General features: G+C 34.0%; 2 protein-coding genes across 4 annotated transcripts; one reads left to right on the top strand and one right to left on the bottom strand.

The window, feature by feature from the left end:
* The first annotated feature begins 6,194 nt into the window (after positions 1-6,194).
* On the top strand, positions 6,195-11,331 carry LOC137956373 (GDT1-like protein 5). The gene is made up of 12 exons (XM_068803847.1): positions 6,195-6,401; positions 6,498-6,566; positions 6,764-6,823; positions 6,914-6,961; positions 8,667-8,755; positions 8,891-8,927; positions 9,011-9,055; positions 9,580-9,648; positions 9,753-9,797; positions 9,880-9,941; positions 10,033-10,105; positions 10,905-11,331. Exons 1-12 carry the CDS (start codon positions 6,381-6,383, stop codon positions 10,971-10,973), a joined length of 687 nt encoding a protein of 228 aa, XP_068659948.1. The 5' UTR covers positions 6,195-6,380; the 3' UTR covers positions 10,974-11,331.
* Positions 11,332-11,547: 216 nt separating this feature from the next.
* LOC137956264 (G2/mitotic-specific cyclin-2-like) lies at positions 11,548-13,815 on the bottom strand. 3 transcript variants are annotated; one of them, XM_068803674.1, is made up of 10 exons: positions 13,554-13,815; positions 13,437-13,481; positions 13,317-13,362; positions 13,030-13,236; positions 12,790-12,918; positions 12,606-12,695; positions 12,269-12,490; positions 12,104-12,202; positions 11,826-12,004; positions 11,548-11,739 (listed from the first exon to the last, which is right to left on the bottom strand). In XM_068803674.1, exons 1-10 carry the CDS (start codon positions 13,610-13,612, stop codon positions 11,616-11,618), a joined length of 1,200 nt encoding a protein of 399 aa, XP_068659775.1. In that variant the 5' UTR covers positions 13,613-13,815; the 3' UTR covers positions 11,548-11,615. The 3 variants fall into 3 exon arrangements, with proteins under 3 accessions (XP_068659775.1, XP_068659778.1, XP_068659776.1); XM_068803677.1 differs by lacking the exon at positions 12,269-12,490; XM_068803675.1 differs by lacking the exon at positions 12,790-12,918.
* Between the last annotated feature and the right edge of the window lie 3,317 nt (positions 13,816-17,132).

The raw sequence follows: 17,132 nt of genomic DNA, 5'->3' as shown, positions 1-17,132 counted from the left end.
GGCTGGTTTACGAATGAAAGATGCACCCTGGTGCTCCTCTTTTTAAATGATCCTGAAAAACCATATGAACCACAATTCTAGGCTTCATTAAGGACACCCAACATGAAAGCAGTGGAGCTTGAAAATTTTGCATCAAATCAAAATGATTTCAAACTCTTTGCTCCTTTTTGTGGCTAACATTAATTTGATTGCATCAAATGAATCCCACACCGCATGCTGCGTGCAACGATGTCAACCATTGACATGTTGAAATGAGCTCAACCACATATTGTTCAGACGAAAAATGAAGTTCGTCCATGAAGAAGAAAGAAAATAGAGGCCACCATCTACGAAGCAACCTAATAGTAAAGATTTCAACATTCTAATGCTTGTCAATGTGAAACTCACAATGGATAAGGAATTCGATCTGATCTGACCTGAACACCCACAAAACTGTAGCATTTCACATTTTCTATAGGGAAAGCCTTTTTTATTTTTCTAACGAAAGCAAAATTCCTTTGCTAGCTAAATTTGATTAATCAATTATTTATTTTAACAAATAATAAATAAATTTTAATTGAATTAATGATAATTCAATTTACTGAGAATACATGACTTAACTACAATATAATTAAATAAAACATGTATTAAATATTAGTAACTATAATAATTATATAGATAACCATAACTAATTAAATTATAATGTAGCTAATGGGGAAAATTAATTTAATAATTTTTTGTTAATTATGACCTACTTATTATTAAAAATAACTAATTAAACCTCGTTAATAGTCAATTAATAATTTTTTTAATAAAATATAAATTAAATTTTAATTGAAAATGTGATAACAGAATTTACTAAGATTACTAGATTAAGTACAATTTAAATAACCATGGTGTAGTCAATTAATATTAATTATGGGAATGTAATTTATGACTTATCAGAATGTAATTAATGAACTAAAATTTTAATATAATATGAATAAATACAATAAATTAATTAATTTAAATTATTAGTAATTATTTTATTAATAAATTATATAAATTATAATTGGATTAATTATACTTTACTTGACCAAAATTACACCAGTGTAATTAATTAACATACTTGAAGTAATTACTTTAGTCTAATAGTAAGTAACTAACACTAATATATTTAATGTAATTAATAAGGTATAACTTAGTGTAAGAACAGCGATTAAACTATAAATTAATTAATTTAAATAAATAAATAAATTATAAATTTATTATTTGGTTTAATAATAATAGATAATCTATAATTAAATGATTATAGTATAATTTACTGAAACCACATGATCAAGCAACAAAAAAATTAATCTATGATGTAATTAAGTAATAATGATGATAATATTTAGTAACTAACTATATTTTAGTAAAATAAAAATAATTCTAAAGTCATTAATTTCTAACAAGAACAAATTCAAGTTATAATGCAATTTAACAAATCAAACCATATTAATAATTAATTAATTAATTAATATATAACTATAACTAATTCAAATAAACAAAACATTAATTTAGTTAACCAAACTAGGACATTAAGTGTATGGTGTTGGTATGAAAAGAGTTATATGGTGCATATATGTTTTCATTCAAAAGTATTATTCAATGTTGTATGTCTTTTGTATGGAGTTGTGGAATGGTATCCATGTATTTAGATGTTTTGGAGTGCTATAGAATAATGTCCATGTGGTAATGAGATTTTTTTTTCATTGTGAAGGACAGAGAATACAATGGGACCGTCACAACTTTATTTTGATATTGTGTTGTAGGATTTTTTTTTTTGGTCTTAGGGTGGGGATATGAAGGTAAGAGTGATCGGACTTTAACCTTGTCTAAGCTAGATACCAATTATAATATGAGCACAATTGGAACCTAAAATGAGCATAATTTGAGTATAATGTGAAACCAATGTTAAGCATAATATGATAGTAATTTTGAATATAATATCTAACTATGGTCCACCATGATATGAAACTAATGTTGATAATATTATGAGACTAATTTCAAGCACATATAACTTAACAAAATCATAACATTTTAGGTAAAACAATGTATATGCCTAAAAGTAAAAATGCTTAATTGAACTTTAACATGAACTTTTAATGGTACTGGGAAGGCTAGAGAGCCCTTTAGGCCTGAGAAGATAGCGTTAATTGATCTCGACCTTAAACTCACCAGGTTGACATGGGTATGGGTCACACATATTTCACAGTCTGTTAAATTTTCATTAGTGATTCTAATCTCCTAAGCTATTGATTTAAATTCTTTGAATGGAATGTGACAACCTATTCAAGAGTTTATAACGTATATTTCAAATTTTTACAATATTTAGAATGCTTACTATTCCAAATAAAAAGCACAAGAATTAAATATACTTGTCAAGCTCTTAAATTGTCCTGTTGGATTGTTTGGGACTCCGAAAGTTGTTTATTATTGTAAGTATTATGGCTCAAGACAATTATTGATGCATTATGAATACATATATCAAATTTCCTCGAGTATTTGTATGCTTTGATGACTAGTATGCACCATGTTTTGGTGATAGAGCATGATGCACGCATGTCAAATGGTACCGATATAGCAGAGGGGTGTAGGGAGATGTTGCCCAAGTTCCGATAGATATCTTAAGTTATTACCATACAAATACTAAACAATACTAAGTTTTGAATACGCAAGGTGGGGTGATGAATTCAAGTGAAGAAAGTCATTAATTGGATGTGATTAGGAGCCTTAGTTCATGTGTTCTCACATTTGAAACTAGATATTTAATATAAAGGTTTTGTCGTGTATAAAAAAGTTGTTATCAATAACTAATTTATTTGTGTAACACATTGGTTTAAAGAAAAAATGAACAAGAGTTGGATGAAGCTTTTGCTCAATAGATTGTTTAGTGAAGAATATAAAAGGGGGTAGAGACTTTCATTCAAATGGTGTATAACAAATATGTGGTTGGATCATATAACAAGATCAATTGCCCTTGCAAAATGTTTACTAATAAATTGTTTTTGGGATGTATACTAAGTAGACAACCACTTGTATATCCATGAGGTCACTGATCAAAGGCGGCCTTCTAAAGCCTTGGCCAATCATCTAGTAGGGAAAGAGGGATAATCTCATGATCATATCTATAATATCATCCATAACATACAAAAAGAGCAAACATTTGTTAATGATAGCCAACCAATGCCTAGTAGTCATACCAAACATGCGGGACTTGGAACAAGTGGCAAAGACAAGTTTATTGACTTGTTCATGGATGCTAATAGAGAGTTTTATCTTAATGTCAAAGCTTCTCTTAGCTGAAGTTTATTATTTATTTTCTCTATATCAAGACAACTTTTGCAACATGAACAATAAAGCAAGGAACAATTTACTCTCATTGATGAAAGAAGCATTGTATCTGGTGAGTCACTATCTAACAAGTAAAAAACTCTTTTTTGCAAGTTAGGATTTCATTATGAGAAGATAGATGAGTATAACAATGATTGTGTCATCTTTTGGAAGGAATATGAGAAAGAAGACAAATCCCTAGAATGTGATGAATCGAGGTACGTATGATCAAACAACAAAAAGAAACCAATGTCTCACAAAGTCTTGTACTATTTGTCACTCAAGTCACAACTTCAATGAGTATTTACATCAAAAGAAATGACCAAAGACATAAAGAAGCATGCCGAGATGTGTGTAGATTAAATAAATGCAATTAGACATTCGATCAATTTAGAACTTTAGGGTGAATTTGACAACGAATAAACGTGGTATTGAATAGGTAAATATAGAAGAGTCCTATATGACTCACAAAAAGAAATCTCATAAATGGAGAATTAATATAGACGAATCTTACCTAACTCTAACAGTAGGAAATATCATAGAAGTGTCAAACGCCTAGCCAATACAACCCAAAAGACCGGTCTGTTAAGTGCAGAAAGCCAAGTACCTAACCATGGTGGACCGAAACCACCTAGCTCTGACACCCACTGTTCCCGTTCCCCACCGCTTCCGCCGGGATTCGAATGCGGAACGTGGTACCCAACTCTAATGCAATGTCAAACACCTAGCCAATACAACCCAACAGACCGGTCTATTAAGTGCGGAAAGCCAAGTACCTAACCCAGGTGGACCAAGGGTGGACAAAACCTAACCTAGGTGGACCGAAACAACCTAGCCCTAACAAGAAGAGATGCTTCAATTTACATGCCATCAATGAATTATCTTTCTGTCCTAAAATTTTAATATGATATCAAAGGAGGTTATATGTGTTTACTTAGTCAAATAGACTATATTTTTTTACAAGTTCTTTAATGTCATGTCTCTTTTCCTCTTTTTCTTAATGAACCTCACTGGCATCACCTTATTCTTCTTCTCTATTTCCCTATTCATTAGTTATGTTTTCTCTGTTCTTTTGGAATATTTTTCTTTTTGGCCATTGAAACCAGAGAGCAACAACTCCTTTTTTTCTTCATAATCCCTTCTAAAATCTCTCTTCAGAGGTTCAACCACCAACATCCTCTTCAAAATCCTCATTATTATTATTATTTTTCATGAGTAAACAATCTCTCAAGAAGATGAAGTGTTGAAACCTACTTCTCAAGATCACCTATTCACTGTCCCCTAGTTGAGGTCTTAATCCTAAAAAATTCCGAATCTCATGTAGTAGCTAAAATAAAAAAAAATGTTGATCTACTAGATGTCTTAAGAAAAAATTACAATGATAAACCAAAAACCTAATTATAATGTTCAATAGTAGCAACTATTAACACACCTTAGATAAAAAAGGCTCTCAAGAGAATATGAGACAAAAGGAGGACTATCAAAGTGATAAAATGCTTTTAGGTAAATATTTGATACTCACACTTGATAAAATTTTACTTCTTAACTTATTCATTTTGTGGATGTGTATTTTTCGAAGTTTAAACCTTAATGGATTTTCTTTTGTTGTTTTAGTTTAGTTATATTTTATAGCTAAATGTCAAATGATATTCAGGAATTAAGATTACAAATAAACTGCAAAAATTTAGGAATTATATGTTTTTGAGACAAACATTTAGTGCATGTGATTGTAAGCATAATTGGATTGCTTTCGAGAATATTTACCCAAATAAGACATATATGCTCATGTTTGCTCCTCGCCTATCTATAGAAGCTACACGAAAAGAAGAAAATCAGAGAAGAAGGGAAGAACAAACTGTAAGGAAAAGAACTTCAATGAACTTCTTTCACTCGCTATTTAAGAGTCTTGCTTTCTACATGTCTTTAGGCAACCCTCAAAGGGTCATCTATAATTATATCATATACATTTAAGATAAAACATTACATATGAGACTAAAAAGATTGAGCTTACTCCACCCTATATATTACATCATATAAATTATAACAATAATGTGATAATTTATGCTTTTTTGTGATATCATAGGAAAATAATCGTATTATCTAAGAAAAGCAACTATATTTTAATTACCGGTCAAATTCACAATACAGGGTAGTGTTTCAAAACATGATATTTAGACAATTCTATGTGAAAAATATAACTTTATAAAATGACTATCTTTAAAAATTACTAGTGCTATTAAGATTTTTGTAACTTGTCCCAAAATTAGGTAATGGAGTGAAAGATTATAAATCACATTTTTTTTTCAGTTCTTTCAAGAGTTGGTGACTATTGACTAACAACTACCAAGTAATAAAGGAATAAAAATATTGGCAACAAGTCCAATACCAGAGCTCACTCAAGTCCATTAATAACAAGGACTTCAATTTGGGTTTGTTAATGGGCAAGGAATGTTGATGGTTTAAGTACTCTCATTAGTGAAAGTGACAAATACTCATTAGTGGGTAACAAATAAATTATCTAGAAATTGACTTTTTCTCTTTCTTATGAAAAATGAAGGAAAGTGAAAAACCTCACTTTCTCTCCTACAACAATCCATGTCTTTCTACTCTCGTTCACCCCATGTTCGTTTCTCCGCTCCTCGCTCTTTCTAATACACTTTCCAGTGTTACTTTCTATTACACATACTAACACGAATAAGTACTTTTCTTTCATTTGACCTAAATTGATGTAATTTCTTCACAAATAATTACTTTCCCTAGAAAAAGCAGATTTCAATTTGCCAATTGATGTAATTTCTCCGTCTACTAATAGGTACTTTTTGTGTTTAAAATCATTAATTGAAAGTCAATGTTATGGACGAAGTCCGAACCATAACCAACCAAACTAGTAGAGAAATTCTTCTCCTTTTCGTTCTCAAGTCACTAGTGCTCGGAAGCCACCCAACTCCCGGGCGGTACAGAGCGCCACACCAGCTCTGGATCTCCGCCGCTTCTTCCATTAGTTTAGGGCTTAGCCTTCTCTTTCTTTCTCTGTACTTCTCCTTATCATGGGCTTCTCACTTGTCGAGGTTTGTTCTCCTCTAACGTTCTCTGCTTTTCTATCTTCCATAGAAGAGATACTGGAATTGAATTTTGTGTTTGTGGGATTGCTTTTGTATCTTCAGGGTTTTTATAAGTCGCTAGCCATGACTGTACTATCTGAGATTGGGGACAAGACCTTTTTCTCGGCTGCGGTATGAGAGATATGCCCTCTTCCTCTTTTTCTTTTTCTTCTTTTTTTACTCTCTCTCTCTCTCTCTCTCTCTCTCTCCTTCTCTCTCTTTTAATGTTTATAGAATCTCATATTTTTATTTACTTTTGTTTGAGTTATGGTATTTCATTGATGTTTCCTTTCTGATGAGGATAAGTGGACCTTCTTTTTGGCCCTCAGATTCTCGCAATGCGCCATCCTCGGAGGTACGTTTTGGCCGGCTGTTTGTCAGCTTTGATTGTAAGTTTTCTACTCCCTTGATGCTAATTTGTTTGAATTTCAATTTTTCCTTTATCAAATGTCTTACAACTAGACTTCGCTCTACTGTAGGTGATGACTATACTCTCCGCGTTTGTTGGCTGGGCTGCACCGAATCTGGTAAGCACTTTTTTTTGGTCTTTATATCTTTCTCTCATCTCATCTCAGTTCAACAACTTTTCTGGATTTTCATTTTTTCTAATCTCAACTTTATACCCACTGATTGTCGTTCGTGGGACACGTTTATTTAGTGTTTAAAAAGTTATATACTCTTTAGTTTTGAGAGTCATGGAAATAAGGAATTTAGCCTATGGTGAGTGATGTAAGATTAAATGGGACTTTTTTTGCTTCTTTCTTAGGGTATTCAAATAACTATGATTCACTTATGTGCACTTTGATTTGGTCTTTTCTCCGTTGGAACACACCTATTTGATCAGGATTGTTGTTTCTTCATTTCATGACATTTTATGGTTGCTCCGAAGATAATTAAAATTCGGTCACCTAGCTTGAAATGTCTTAGAATAAATTATGCCATCGATGTAGACTTTATAGCTTCCTTGTGACCCGCAATATGAGCAGTCAAAGTGAGCTTAATAAAGTATGATGATACCTGTTGTTTTTTAGGATACATAAATTAGATGGAAGCAAAATCTTTGAGGACAAAAGTCATATCATGATCTGACTACTGCCACTTATAACTAGGTCTTCATTGCAGTCATGATAATTTTCTTATAGTTGATCTTTCCTAAGAAAAAAAGGAGTACGGACCTAAATTCATCCAAGCTATACGCACCCAAATTTTAATTTAATCAGTAAAATTGAATTGAATGACTTAAAACTTAATTTCTTTTTATTTTTCATTTATTTATTGTCCCATACGTTCATGATTGATGATTATTTGACATCTTGTGCTTTTTATCATTTTTAATGATAAAATGGAGGTAGTGGGATTGTTGTTAATAGTTGTGAAGTAAATGACATTCTTTAAATAGTTCGAGTTTTCTAAAGAAGAAAAAGTTGGGTGCAGTTCAGATTGACTGGATTTCCTTTGCTCTTTCTTATATGTGTATGTTTACAAAATAAAAAGTTCATGCTTATATCTTGCATTCTTCATGAATATTTGCACGTGAGGGGGAGTGTTAAGGAATAGTCCCGCGTAGATTAGTGAGTACAAAGATTTTGAGTTTATTAGTTGGGAAAGAGGCTTCCTAAGTTGGCTTGTCATTTTGGGATGGGCCTTGGACCCAACTTCACATTAATGTACTCTAGTTTTTAGAAAAATTAAAGAACAAGGATACCGTGTATGCTTTTCCTGGACAGTCAGATTTCTTTCAGTCCTATGGAGGAACGATAAATACTTTGACTTTCAAATTAGTTTCAAGATTTTAGATGGTAGGCAGATTCTTCCACTTACTGATTGCTTCCACTGCACCTCATATTTGATGTTTCCAACTTTAGCCATCAGCATCTGTTTCAAAATTTTGCATTATATGGCTGAAAGGAATAATCTTCTGTATTGACCATGTCAGTTGTTTGCTAGTGCGGAAGCATATTCTATTATTCAGGAGTTCATTAAGATCTATTTTTGTTATCTCAAGCACTCAAAGTTCTTTCTGGTGTTACATTTTCTTGAATTTCAATTACTGGGATCACTAATTAAAATCTTTTCTGACTTTTCAACTAACTTCTGCAACCAATAGTTGGATGAATCTTGTTCTAGACTTGTTCTGTTGTCATGCTTGTGGCGTAGATTGTTTTATCTTTATATTTATACCATTTGCTAGTTCCCTCACATTTTAACCGTGAAATGTCTGGAATCAAGTAGATATCTCGAAAATGGACACATCATATTACAACTCTGTTATTCTTTGGTTTTGGCTTTTGGACTTTATGGGAAGGGTTTAATGAAGATGGGTACGTTCAGCTGCTTATCTTAATGAGATTTTGTACCTTTTTCTTTCAAAATTAATTTCATAAACTTGCCATCTGTCTATCGACTTTCAAATTTATCCAAATTTCTTATAGATTTAGTTATGTTTGATCTTACAGAGAAGCTGAAGAACTGGCTGAAGTGGAAGCAAAATTGGTTGGTTGTTTTCTCATTTAATCTTCTCATTTGAAAATTTTTAATTTTTTATTTGTTTGACTTTGCTCCTTTGAATTAATTAGGATGCTGATTTGAAGCCCAATGGTACAGCCAAGGCAAATTCTAAGGTATTGAAGAACAATATTGATTTCCAAAATCTTGTTCCCATCTTTGTTCTTTACATAAATCTAAAGTTTTTTTTTTCTTCTTTTTGTATTATTTGAAAAAGATTTCTTGTATTGGAGAAAGCATCTGATGAAGAATAACTTATTGAATAGTTATCTGTTTGGATTTGCTTTCTTTGTAGGTGCCAGTCTTTAGGACTGGCTAAGTAAAAACTCTAGCATTAATCTGTGCTTATCTGACATTATTATGTTTGTTTTGTTTTCAATATATTTTGCCACCTATTCCTTTTATTGTATTTAACAAAAAAAAAAAAAAAACCTTACTTTATGCTACTTCTTTTTTTTTTTTCCGAATATTATGGTCTCTTCCATTATAAAAATAAAATGAATCGTGTATTTTTATTCGTCTTCTTTCTGAATTTTCTCTGAATTCTGAAATCAATCATATCTTTTGTCACTGAGGGCTTATGGGTATCCATATCTCCCATAACCTAATTTGGAAAAAAATTCTGTCTTCTTCTTCACAGGCAGAAGATGATTCAAAGAAAAAGAAGAGACCTTTTCTTGCACAAATCTTCTCACCTATCTTACTCAAGGTAGTAGAAGTTTATGGAGTCACCTATAGAGATTGCAACAGTCTCATGGTCCACTAGTTTTTGTGTAATATGTAACTTGTGTAAAATTGAATTCTGTACTGCAGGCATTTTCCATAACATTTTTTGGGGAGTGGGGTGATAAGAGTCAAGTAAGCCTTCAAGAAACTGCATTTACATAGGAGGGTGTGGATTCACTGCTGCTTACTCCAATTTTCTCTCTGGTAATTGCAGATAGCTACAATTGGTTTGGCTGCAGATGAGAACCCTTATGGTGTGGTTCTTGGTGGAATCGTGTATGTCTCAAATAACATCCCATTTCTTAGTTTAATAAAACATCCTTCTCTTAGGTCAGTCAAAGTTTGTGAAGCTTTTAACCTTTTGCAGAGGCCAGAGTCTGTGCACAGTAGCTGCTGTTGTTGGAGGGAAGAGCTTGGCATCGCAAATATCTGAAAAAATGGTTAGAGACTGCTTATGCATATTGTTATCCACTGATTTTCATACCTTGCATTTCAACATGGCAAAATAAATTTTATATTATTGATTTTGGGACTTCAAGAGTCAATTGTGAGAGTGCCTTTTACCTTAAAATTCTTATGAAGGAAATGACCTATGCAGAATCAAGTGAAGCATGTGTAACAGGATTCATGTTAGTCATTTGTGTTATGTGTTTTCAAAATTGATATGTAAGGGCAGAGTTTGGATGTCACAAATACTAAGGTGACTTAAGCAAAACCTGAGGTAAAACTTTTAGACTTCCTATAAGTATGGAAAATTTGCTGACACCTATTATATGCCAAGGGAATGGCTGTTATGAAGGTTGGGGTGAGACATCAATCTGCCTCAGGTCAGAGGTCTTAGATTGAGCTACCACATGAAGCTACTCTCTGACTGTTCCTTCAATTCACTTGTAAAATACATTATAATGATGGGTGAGGTTTTTCTTATTGTTGTACTCTCCTTATTCCTTGAAACTTTATTGCAAATTAAATAAATGTAGCAGAATGTGAATTTCTTGAAGTTGCAATATTATTAACAAGGATAGACTACAATATTTCATGTATGTTTGCTTTTTTAACTAAGGTTCAATGACAGGCAAAATATGAAAGAAAACATTAATATTGCATTAAAATTGATGTGCATCTTGCAGCTTGTGAATGAGTGTGGTGTTGTTAAACAAATTGGGTCATTGTGATTTGTTAGGGCATGAGAGAGTGAAGCAAGGTTCTTACTAAATATTTGGACTTGTATTATTGCAGATTGCATTTGCAGGTGGAGTCTTATTCATCGTGTTTGGTATCCAGTCTTTCCTAACAACAGTAGAGTAATACTCTCGATGTCAAAGCATTACTCATTTTCAATCACACGGCAAAGGAAAGCAGTAGTTAACCTGTGGTACTAAGAAAAAACCAATGGCATCGAAATCAGCATGCAAAATACAAACAAGAATTCCTTTGGGTGGTTGTTATTTAGGGTTCTACATTTCTTTTTCATTTTTTTGGATGGATATAGGAGTCTGAATATGCAAGTCATTTTATCTGGGCAGTTCTACTTGATGAAGATCTGCTTGATCATTAGTTTCTTTAACAATTTTTTGGTTTGGTTCTACTTCAAATTTGTTTTTCACATGGTGTCCCAATGACAAATTTAGATGTTTGTATAATTTGCAAGTCACAATTGCTTTCAGTACACTGTGTGGTATTTTCGTCAAAGCTAAAAAAATTTGGAGTAGATCTTACAAAATGCAACATAAAAAATCATGTGGAGTAGTGCAGGCTCTCCTTATTGTTTCAATACTTAAACGTTATTATGGCAAATAGAACGGTGGAAAAGATAAAGACAGGTAAGGGGGGTGGGGGGGGGGGGGGGGGGGGGGGGGGGGGGGGGTGGGTTGGTGTAGAAATGCTCAATTCTTCAAATAACATTTATCTCCAGGTTAGTTGAATCATCTAAAGTGGAAGCAGATTTTCTTAGCAGTTCTTCATTAGAGTGGCAACACAGCTGTACTTGGCAATCGCGTATTTCCTGTAAACTGCAGTTAACTTCCCCAGGCCGGCATTGCGGTGGATATCCTCTATCGCCCTTCCACATTCCCTATACCATAGAAGAAAAACATGTAATTTTTTCAGTCGCAGATCTTCGTCTGACACAGAATTTGTGGATGTCAAGTTTAGACTCACTGTAGCTGATCTTCTGTGTATGTGCAATGGTGCCTCAGGTTGCTATTCCATGATGGGGTCATTCTAAGTAGGCATCTTCCCGTGTAAATTGCTGCTGCGGATACCAGTGAGGGTGGAAACCTTAGCGTCTGGTAATCCACCAGACATAGCTCCAACAAGTAAAAACTCACCATCTCTAGCTGCATAAAAGCAAACACCACAAAGGCTAGATACAAGTCAGCCAACCATCAATATGACGGAAACAGTCGGAGCAGCTAATGCCTGCGGTACTGACGGACCTTATTATCTGATTCAGCTACTTTCAGGAACCTTCTCATGAATACAAAAGGTGTCGGAGTAGACATGTTGAACTGTAAAGTGTTAAGCATCGATTTCTCCTGCAAACAAAAAAGTTTAGAAGTCGTTCGTCATTATTAATTCAAATTTTGGCTGCTTTCTGATACCATTTTCAAGACATCTTCTCTGGCATAAGCGCCGGCGGAGATGGCGATGAAGTCGCTGAGTTGCGGAGGGAAGATCTCTTCATATTTACACGCTATGAGCATCCCCGTGATGCCAACCAGTTGCAGAAACTTTCTTGTCACGCCTTGGCGGGAAAGGTATCTGTCTACGAGGTTAATAGCCAAGAAAAGCGTCTCGTGCATCAAATCAAACTTAAGATGAACCTGAGAGTAATCATCCCCACCGATTGCCGACAGCCCAAAAATTCAGTTTCTCAACGAACTAGATAAATTAAGAAGACAAGTCTCTCGCGAGAGAGAAAGAATGACAAGAGCCGACCTCAATGAGCCAATCGACTAGTACAGCTCTCATTCGATGGTTGATGTCAGTCTGGGTTGACATATAATCGGCCGGAACGCAGCTCATAATCTGGTGAGAATTCGGAAGAACTCGTTAAATTCACATTAATAATTCAATCTGCAATACAACAGGGCTAGCTCTTGAATTTCGATCATCTTGTTACATCGTTTTTGCGGTAAAAACGGTAAATGTCTTCCACGTATTCAACCACAGCCAAAGGGTTCCGGTCATCAATCTTGTCAATGTTGGGTAATGGGGATTCCGCTTCTTCCATCTCGATTTCAAGAGGTCCCTACTCGGTTTTGAGAGATCAAGTAGAATTCAAAGAAAGATTTAAATGTTGTTTCTCAATTATCAATCAAAGAAGACTTCTTAGTTATGACAAGGTGAGGCAGTTGTCTACTTGTGAATCGCTTTCTTCGTGGAAATCATCCGTCTCGATGGACATGGATGATTCTGAGGAATAATCACATTCGCGGTTCTCTGCAAACTTCTTTACTGGGTTGTCGTCAATAAGCGACTCTCCATCGACGCGAGCCGCCTTTACTTTCTCTCTCTCGCAAACGTGGCCTCTTTCCTTTGACCTCTGGGTAACAAGATTTTCCGTGTCCTATACAGAGACAAGACACAAATAAATCAGAAGTCCAAAACAACAGCAATTTGATGCTCCGAGAAGGAAATCGAAGCCACCTGGCCATGCTGTAACTGATCGTGTGCAATACCGGCCCCAAATTTCCTGTTCGCAAAAAGAACTCAGATAACAGAAGTAAGAGCGATTAAACATGAAAGACCAAAGAAATTCGACCTCACCTGGTAATGGGTCGGTGAACTTTTACTACCTTTGGGGCATGATTCCTGGAAACACAAATTTTTTTATTTTTAGCCAAGGGGGAATTGATTGATTGAGAAAAAAAAAAAAGAACGTACTGCCGGCGGTTGCTAATGTCGCCGAGGGCTCTTCGATTGCTGGTCAGCTTCGTCGCCATTGGAGGAAGATTGATTTCTCCTAGTTTCTCCAGTGGGATATGTCTTGAAAGAACCGAAGAGGAGGAGAGATGTAAGAGGCGGATGAACAGAAAAATACGATCATCTAGAGGGAGAGAGAGAGAGGATGGAGGAGGTGGGCAACTGGTGTGTTTTAACGGATAGTTTCTTTGTGGGAGCTACTGTCCGAGGATGAGCGCAACGGTCGACGATCTGACAATGGCCGGCGCGTGTAAGGCACTTGTAATTTTTCTTTTTTATTTTAGCTCGGCGTGAGAGACTGTGGTCAGTGAGACGCGACTTTGCTACCCACCTCGCGGTGGTGCTTCGTAGAGGCGCCTCACGCCTAACGTCTTCTTAATCATGATTAAAAATTGTAACGATTTTTTCCTCCCAATCCAACTGAGCTGACCTGATCTAAGTCACGGGTCAATTCATTGGTTTGGACCGATTCTTGTAGAAACCTGTTTAATGAGCCAGTTCGGTCCGGGTTTTATAATACTAATTACAATTAACTTTTAATGATCTTCTCTTGCTTGGATCTATCTGTTGAGGAAGTTGAGTTTAATTGAACTTAATTGAACTACAATTATCCACCAACAAAAGAAAAGGCTCCCCTCTTTGTGTCTAAGTTCCTTTTTCAGAGTAATCTCTTCTTCTAATAATGACCCACACATTCAAGTTAATCTTAATTATTAATTTAAGTTATGATAATTGATCAAATCTTTGCATTTTTTTGAATGTTAAGTACATGAATAGTTAATTACATTGATCTCCTTAAAATTTTCTACACCTTAGTCGACTCCTCTAATAATTTATAACGTTGAGAGAGAGAAAGAGAGAGAGAGATCGAGCGAGAGAAGAAATTATTTTTTATTGTTCAACATTCCACATGACTGCAAAATTATGCAACATCTATTGACATTGAATTCCAATGTAAGGAGAGTATTAATTACATATAAATAGAACAAAATAAGCTAATTTTTATTATATTATATTTATTATGCATATCTTATTTTATATATCCTTTTACTTAGTATTAATGTTTTTTTTATGTACCATTGATTGAATAGTAAATTGAAATCATATACCCAAGTCCTAGAACAATGTCCTTTTAATATATAGAAAAATATTAAAAACACTAGAAATTCATTAAAAAATCAATACAATCATATGATGTCTCAAATATAAATATAAATACACTAAAAAAAATATTGTTCAATTAATCAAGGTATAAAATAACCTTTATTTGTTCAATTTTTGTTTATTAAACAACAAATGAGTCATCTGAGTATATATCTTTGAATACCTAAGAAGACAAGAATTTTTTCGACTTTTAAATGAAATTGATGGAAAAAAAAGTTGCCTTAAATGTTGTAAAATTAGTAATGCTTCAAAAATAAGACATACAATTAATTAATTAAGATCTAATTCAGCACATAAAAGTTGGTAACATAAAACCCGTATCATCTCCGTTCATAAAAGTGTTTAATACTCATGTAGGGTTTGGAGTGCGGATTCACACGGACACCCCTTTGAGGTTCTAATCTAAGCTGACGATGCGTGTCACTCTACCAAGAACCGCGCCGCAAGGCACACAGGATGTCAGTAGGGGTGGCTTCGAAATGAGCCGGCTCGAGCTCGGCTAGGTTCAATTCGGTATACCTGGATCTCGAATAGGGGGTTAGTCCACAATGAAGTGGAATGAATTCCCCCCGCATTACCTAGTTCATTAAATAATGTCATTAGTGTAGAATAAATTACATTGAAGTTAAATTACATCACTTCATTCTCTAAGGCAAAAATCGAGGAATTTGGATTCCCCCCCTCCCCCCCCCCCCCCTCCGAAAGGAAAAATTTCTTGTCATTTCCCTTTCTCCTCTCCCTCTCCCTCGGCCTTCGTCTCCCGACGACTTTTTTCACCCCATCTTCTTCCTCTCGTCTTTGCTCTCTTTGCTTTCACTGCTTTCTGTTGCCATCTCTCATTTTCGCTCTCTGCTTTCTCTGTTCGCCCCAGCTTCATTCATCCACCGGCATCAGCGCTTCGCAGGATTTTAGGGTTCTTACCGAGACTAATGCTTCAGAGAACGGATTCGGACAGGAACCTCGCCGGCGTAGAGCAGCGGAGCGACATTTGTTGTCGTGAGGTCGATCTTCATGCCGTAACAGAATTTTGCGATGGTTTCAAAGGCCTTAGAGCTGCGTGGGAAATCCGAAATTGAAGGTCTCTTTCGCGGCAGGGCACTTCGACGATGATGACGACGATTGTTATTTTTTACTTTTTTCACTTTTTTAAAATTTATTCTAATCACACGTAATTAGTAAATTAATTTATAATAAACTTTAATCATTAATTATTTTAATTATCCAATTACTATAATTAATTAAAGCATTGGATTTACATTTTGTGCTAATATATTATTAATTTATAATAAGTAAAAATATATATTATCTTATTGATAAATTAATATATATTTTTATTTATTATGTATTTTGTATTAAAATAGTGATTTTTAATTTTAAAATATATCTTATGTCATTACAAAATAATTTATTTATTTATTATATTGGCTTCTGTTATTTTTAACTTTTTTATTCATTTTAAATAATTTATTCTAGTCACACGTAATGAGTATATTAATATATAATAAAATTTAATCATTAATTGGTTTAATTATCCAATTGATATAATTAATTAAACCATTGGTTTTACATTTTGTGTCAATATATTATTAATTAATTATACATAAAAATATATATTATGTTATTGATAAATTAATATATTTATTTACTTATTATGTAGGTTTTAATCTTGTATTAAAATAGTGAGTTTTAATGTTAAAATATATCTTATGTTATTACAAAATAATTTATTTATTTACTATATTGGCTTTATATATTTTTTACTTTTTTATTAATTTTTAATATTTTTTTAATCACACGTAAGTATTGTTTTAATTTATAATAAACTATAATCATTAAGTAATATAATATAGTTTTTCATTAATTAGGATATTAATATATTTGAATACAACACATTAAATTACTTATAAGTGCAGTAACCATGTTTGTTTTGGTCAATTATCTATTTAAGTATATTATAAAAGGTTACTCATTCTCTTGTTTATATCATACTTTTCATTTGGGGGCACTAACACTAGAATTTGTTTTCCAATGCACTTGAACTCGTCTACACTAACACCCAACGATGAGTTGAAGTTAAATCAATTCATTTAAGTTCAATTCAATTCTTCACTTCAATTCAAGTTCATTGTGGACTAAACCCCCCACATGGCGAGATCCAGCTACAGTTCGTTTGAGTTAATGAGATGACCTCGACCGAATTAAGGTTTGGCTCGAAAGCTCGCGAGCCGGCTCTTTAACGGGCTCTTGAGTCACGGGATCAGGAGCGGGGGAGGGGGGGGGAGGTGGGGACATCGAACTCCTCCTGTCTGCCGCTCTAGCCGCCTTTGTCGCGGTCAATAGCTTCCAGCCGGCCGCTGCATCCCCTTCCCTCTGATT

The sequence above is a fragment of the Aristolochia californica genome, unplaced genomic scaffold, assembly GCF_029961685.1.
Source record: "Aristolochia californica isolate CCGP_79_NKW_82.1479 unplaced genomic scaffold, dmAriCali1.0.hap1 SCAF_2, whole genome shotgun sequence".
Taxonomy (NCBI): domain Eukaryota; kingdom Viridiplantae; phylum Streptophyta; class Magnoliopsida; order Piperales; family Aristolochiaceae; genus Aristolochia; species Aristolochia californica.
Note: the sequence above shows the minus strand (reverse complement) of the source record. Positions and strands in the feature narration are given on the sequence as shown.

Bases quoted from the DNA above. Each gene is read 5' to 3' on its own strand.
- LOC137956373 (XM_068803847.1), top strand. From the start codon at position 6,381: ATGGGCTTCTCACTTGTCGAG. The intron at 6,402-6,497 runs GTTTGTTCTCCT...TTGTATCTTCAG, and splicing joins TGGGCTTCTCACTTGTCGAG to GGTTTTTATAAGTCGCTAGC. The intron at 9,056-9,579 runs GTATTGAAGAAC...TCTTCTTCACAG, and splicing joins CAGCCAAGGCAAATTCTAAG to GCAGAAGATGATTCAAAGAA.
- LOC137956264 (XM_068803674.1), bottom strand. From the start codon at position 13,612: ATGGCGACGAAGCTGACCAGCAATCGAAGAGCCCTCGGCGACATTAGC. The intron at 13,237-13,316 runs GTGGCTTCGATT...GTCTCTGTATAG, and splicing joins ATCAGTTACAGCATGGCCAG to GACACGGAAAATCTTGTTAC. The intron at 12,696-12,789 runs GTAACAAGATGA...AATTCTCACCAG, and splicing joins GTTTTTACCGCAAAAACGAT to ATTATGAGCTGCGTTCCGGC.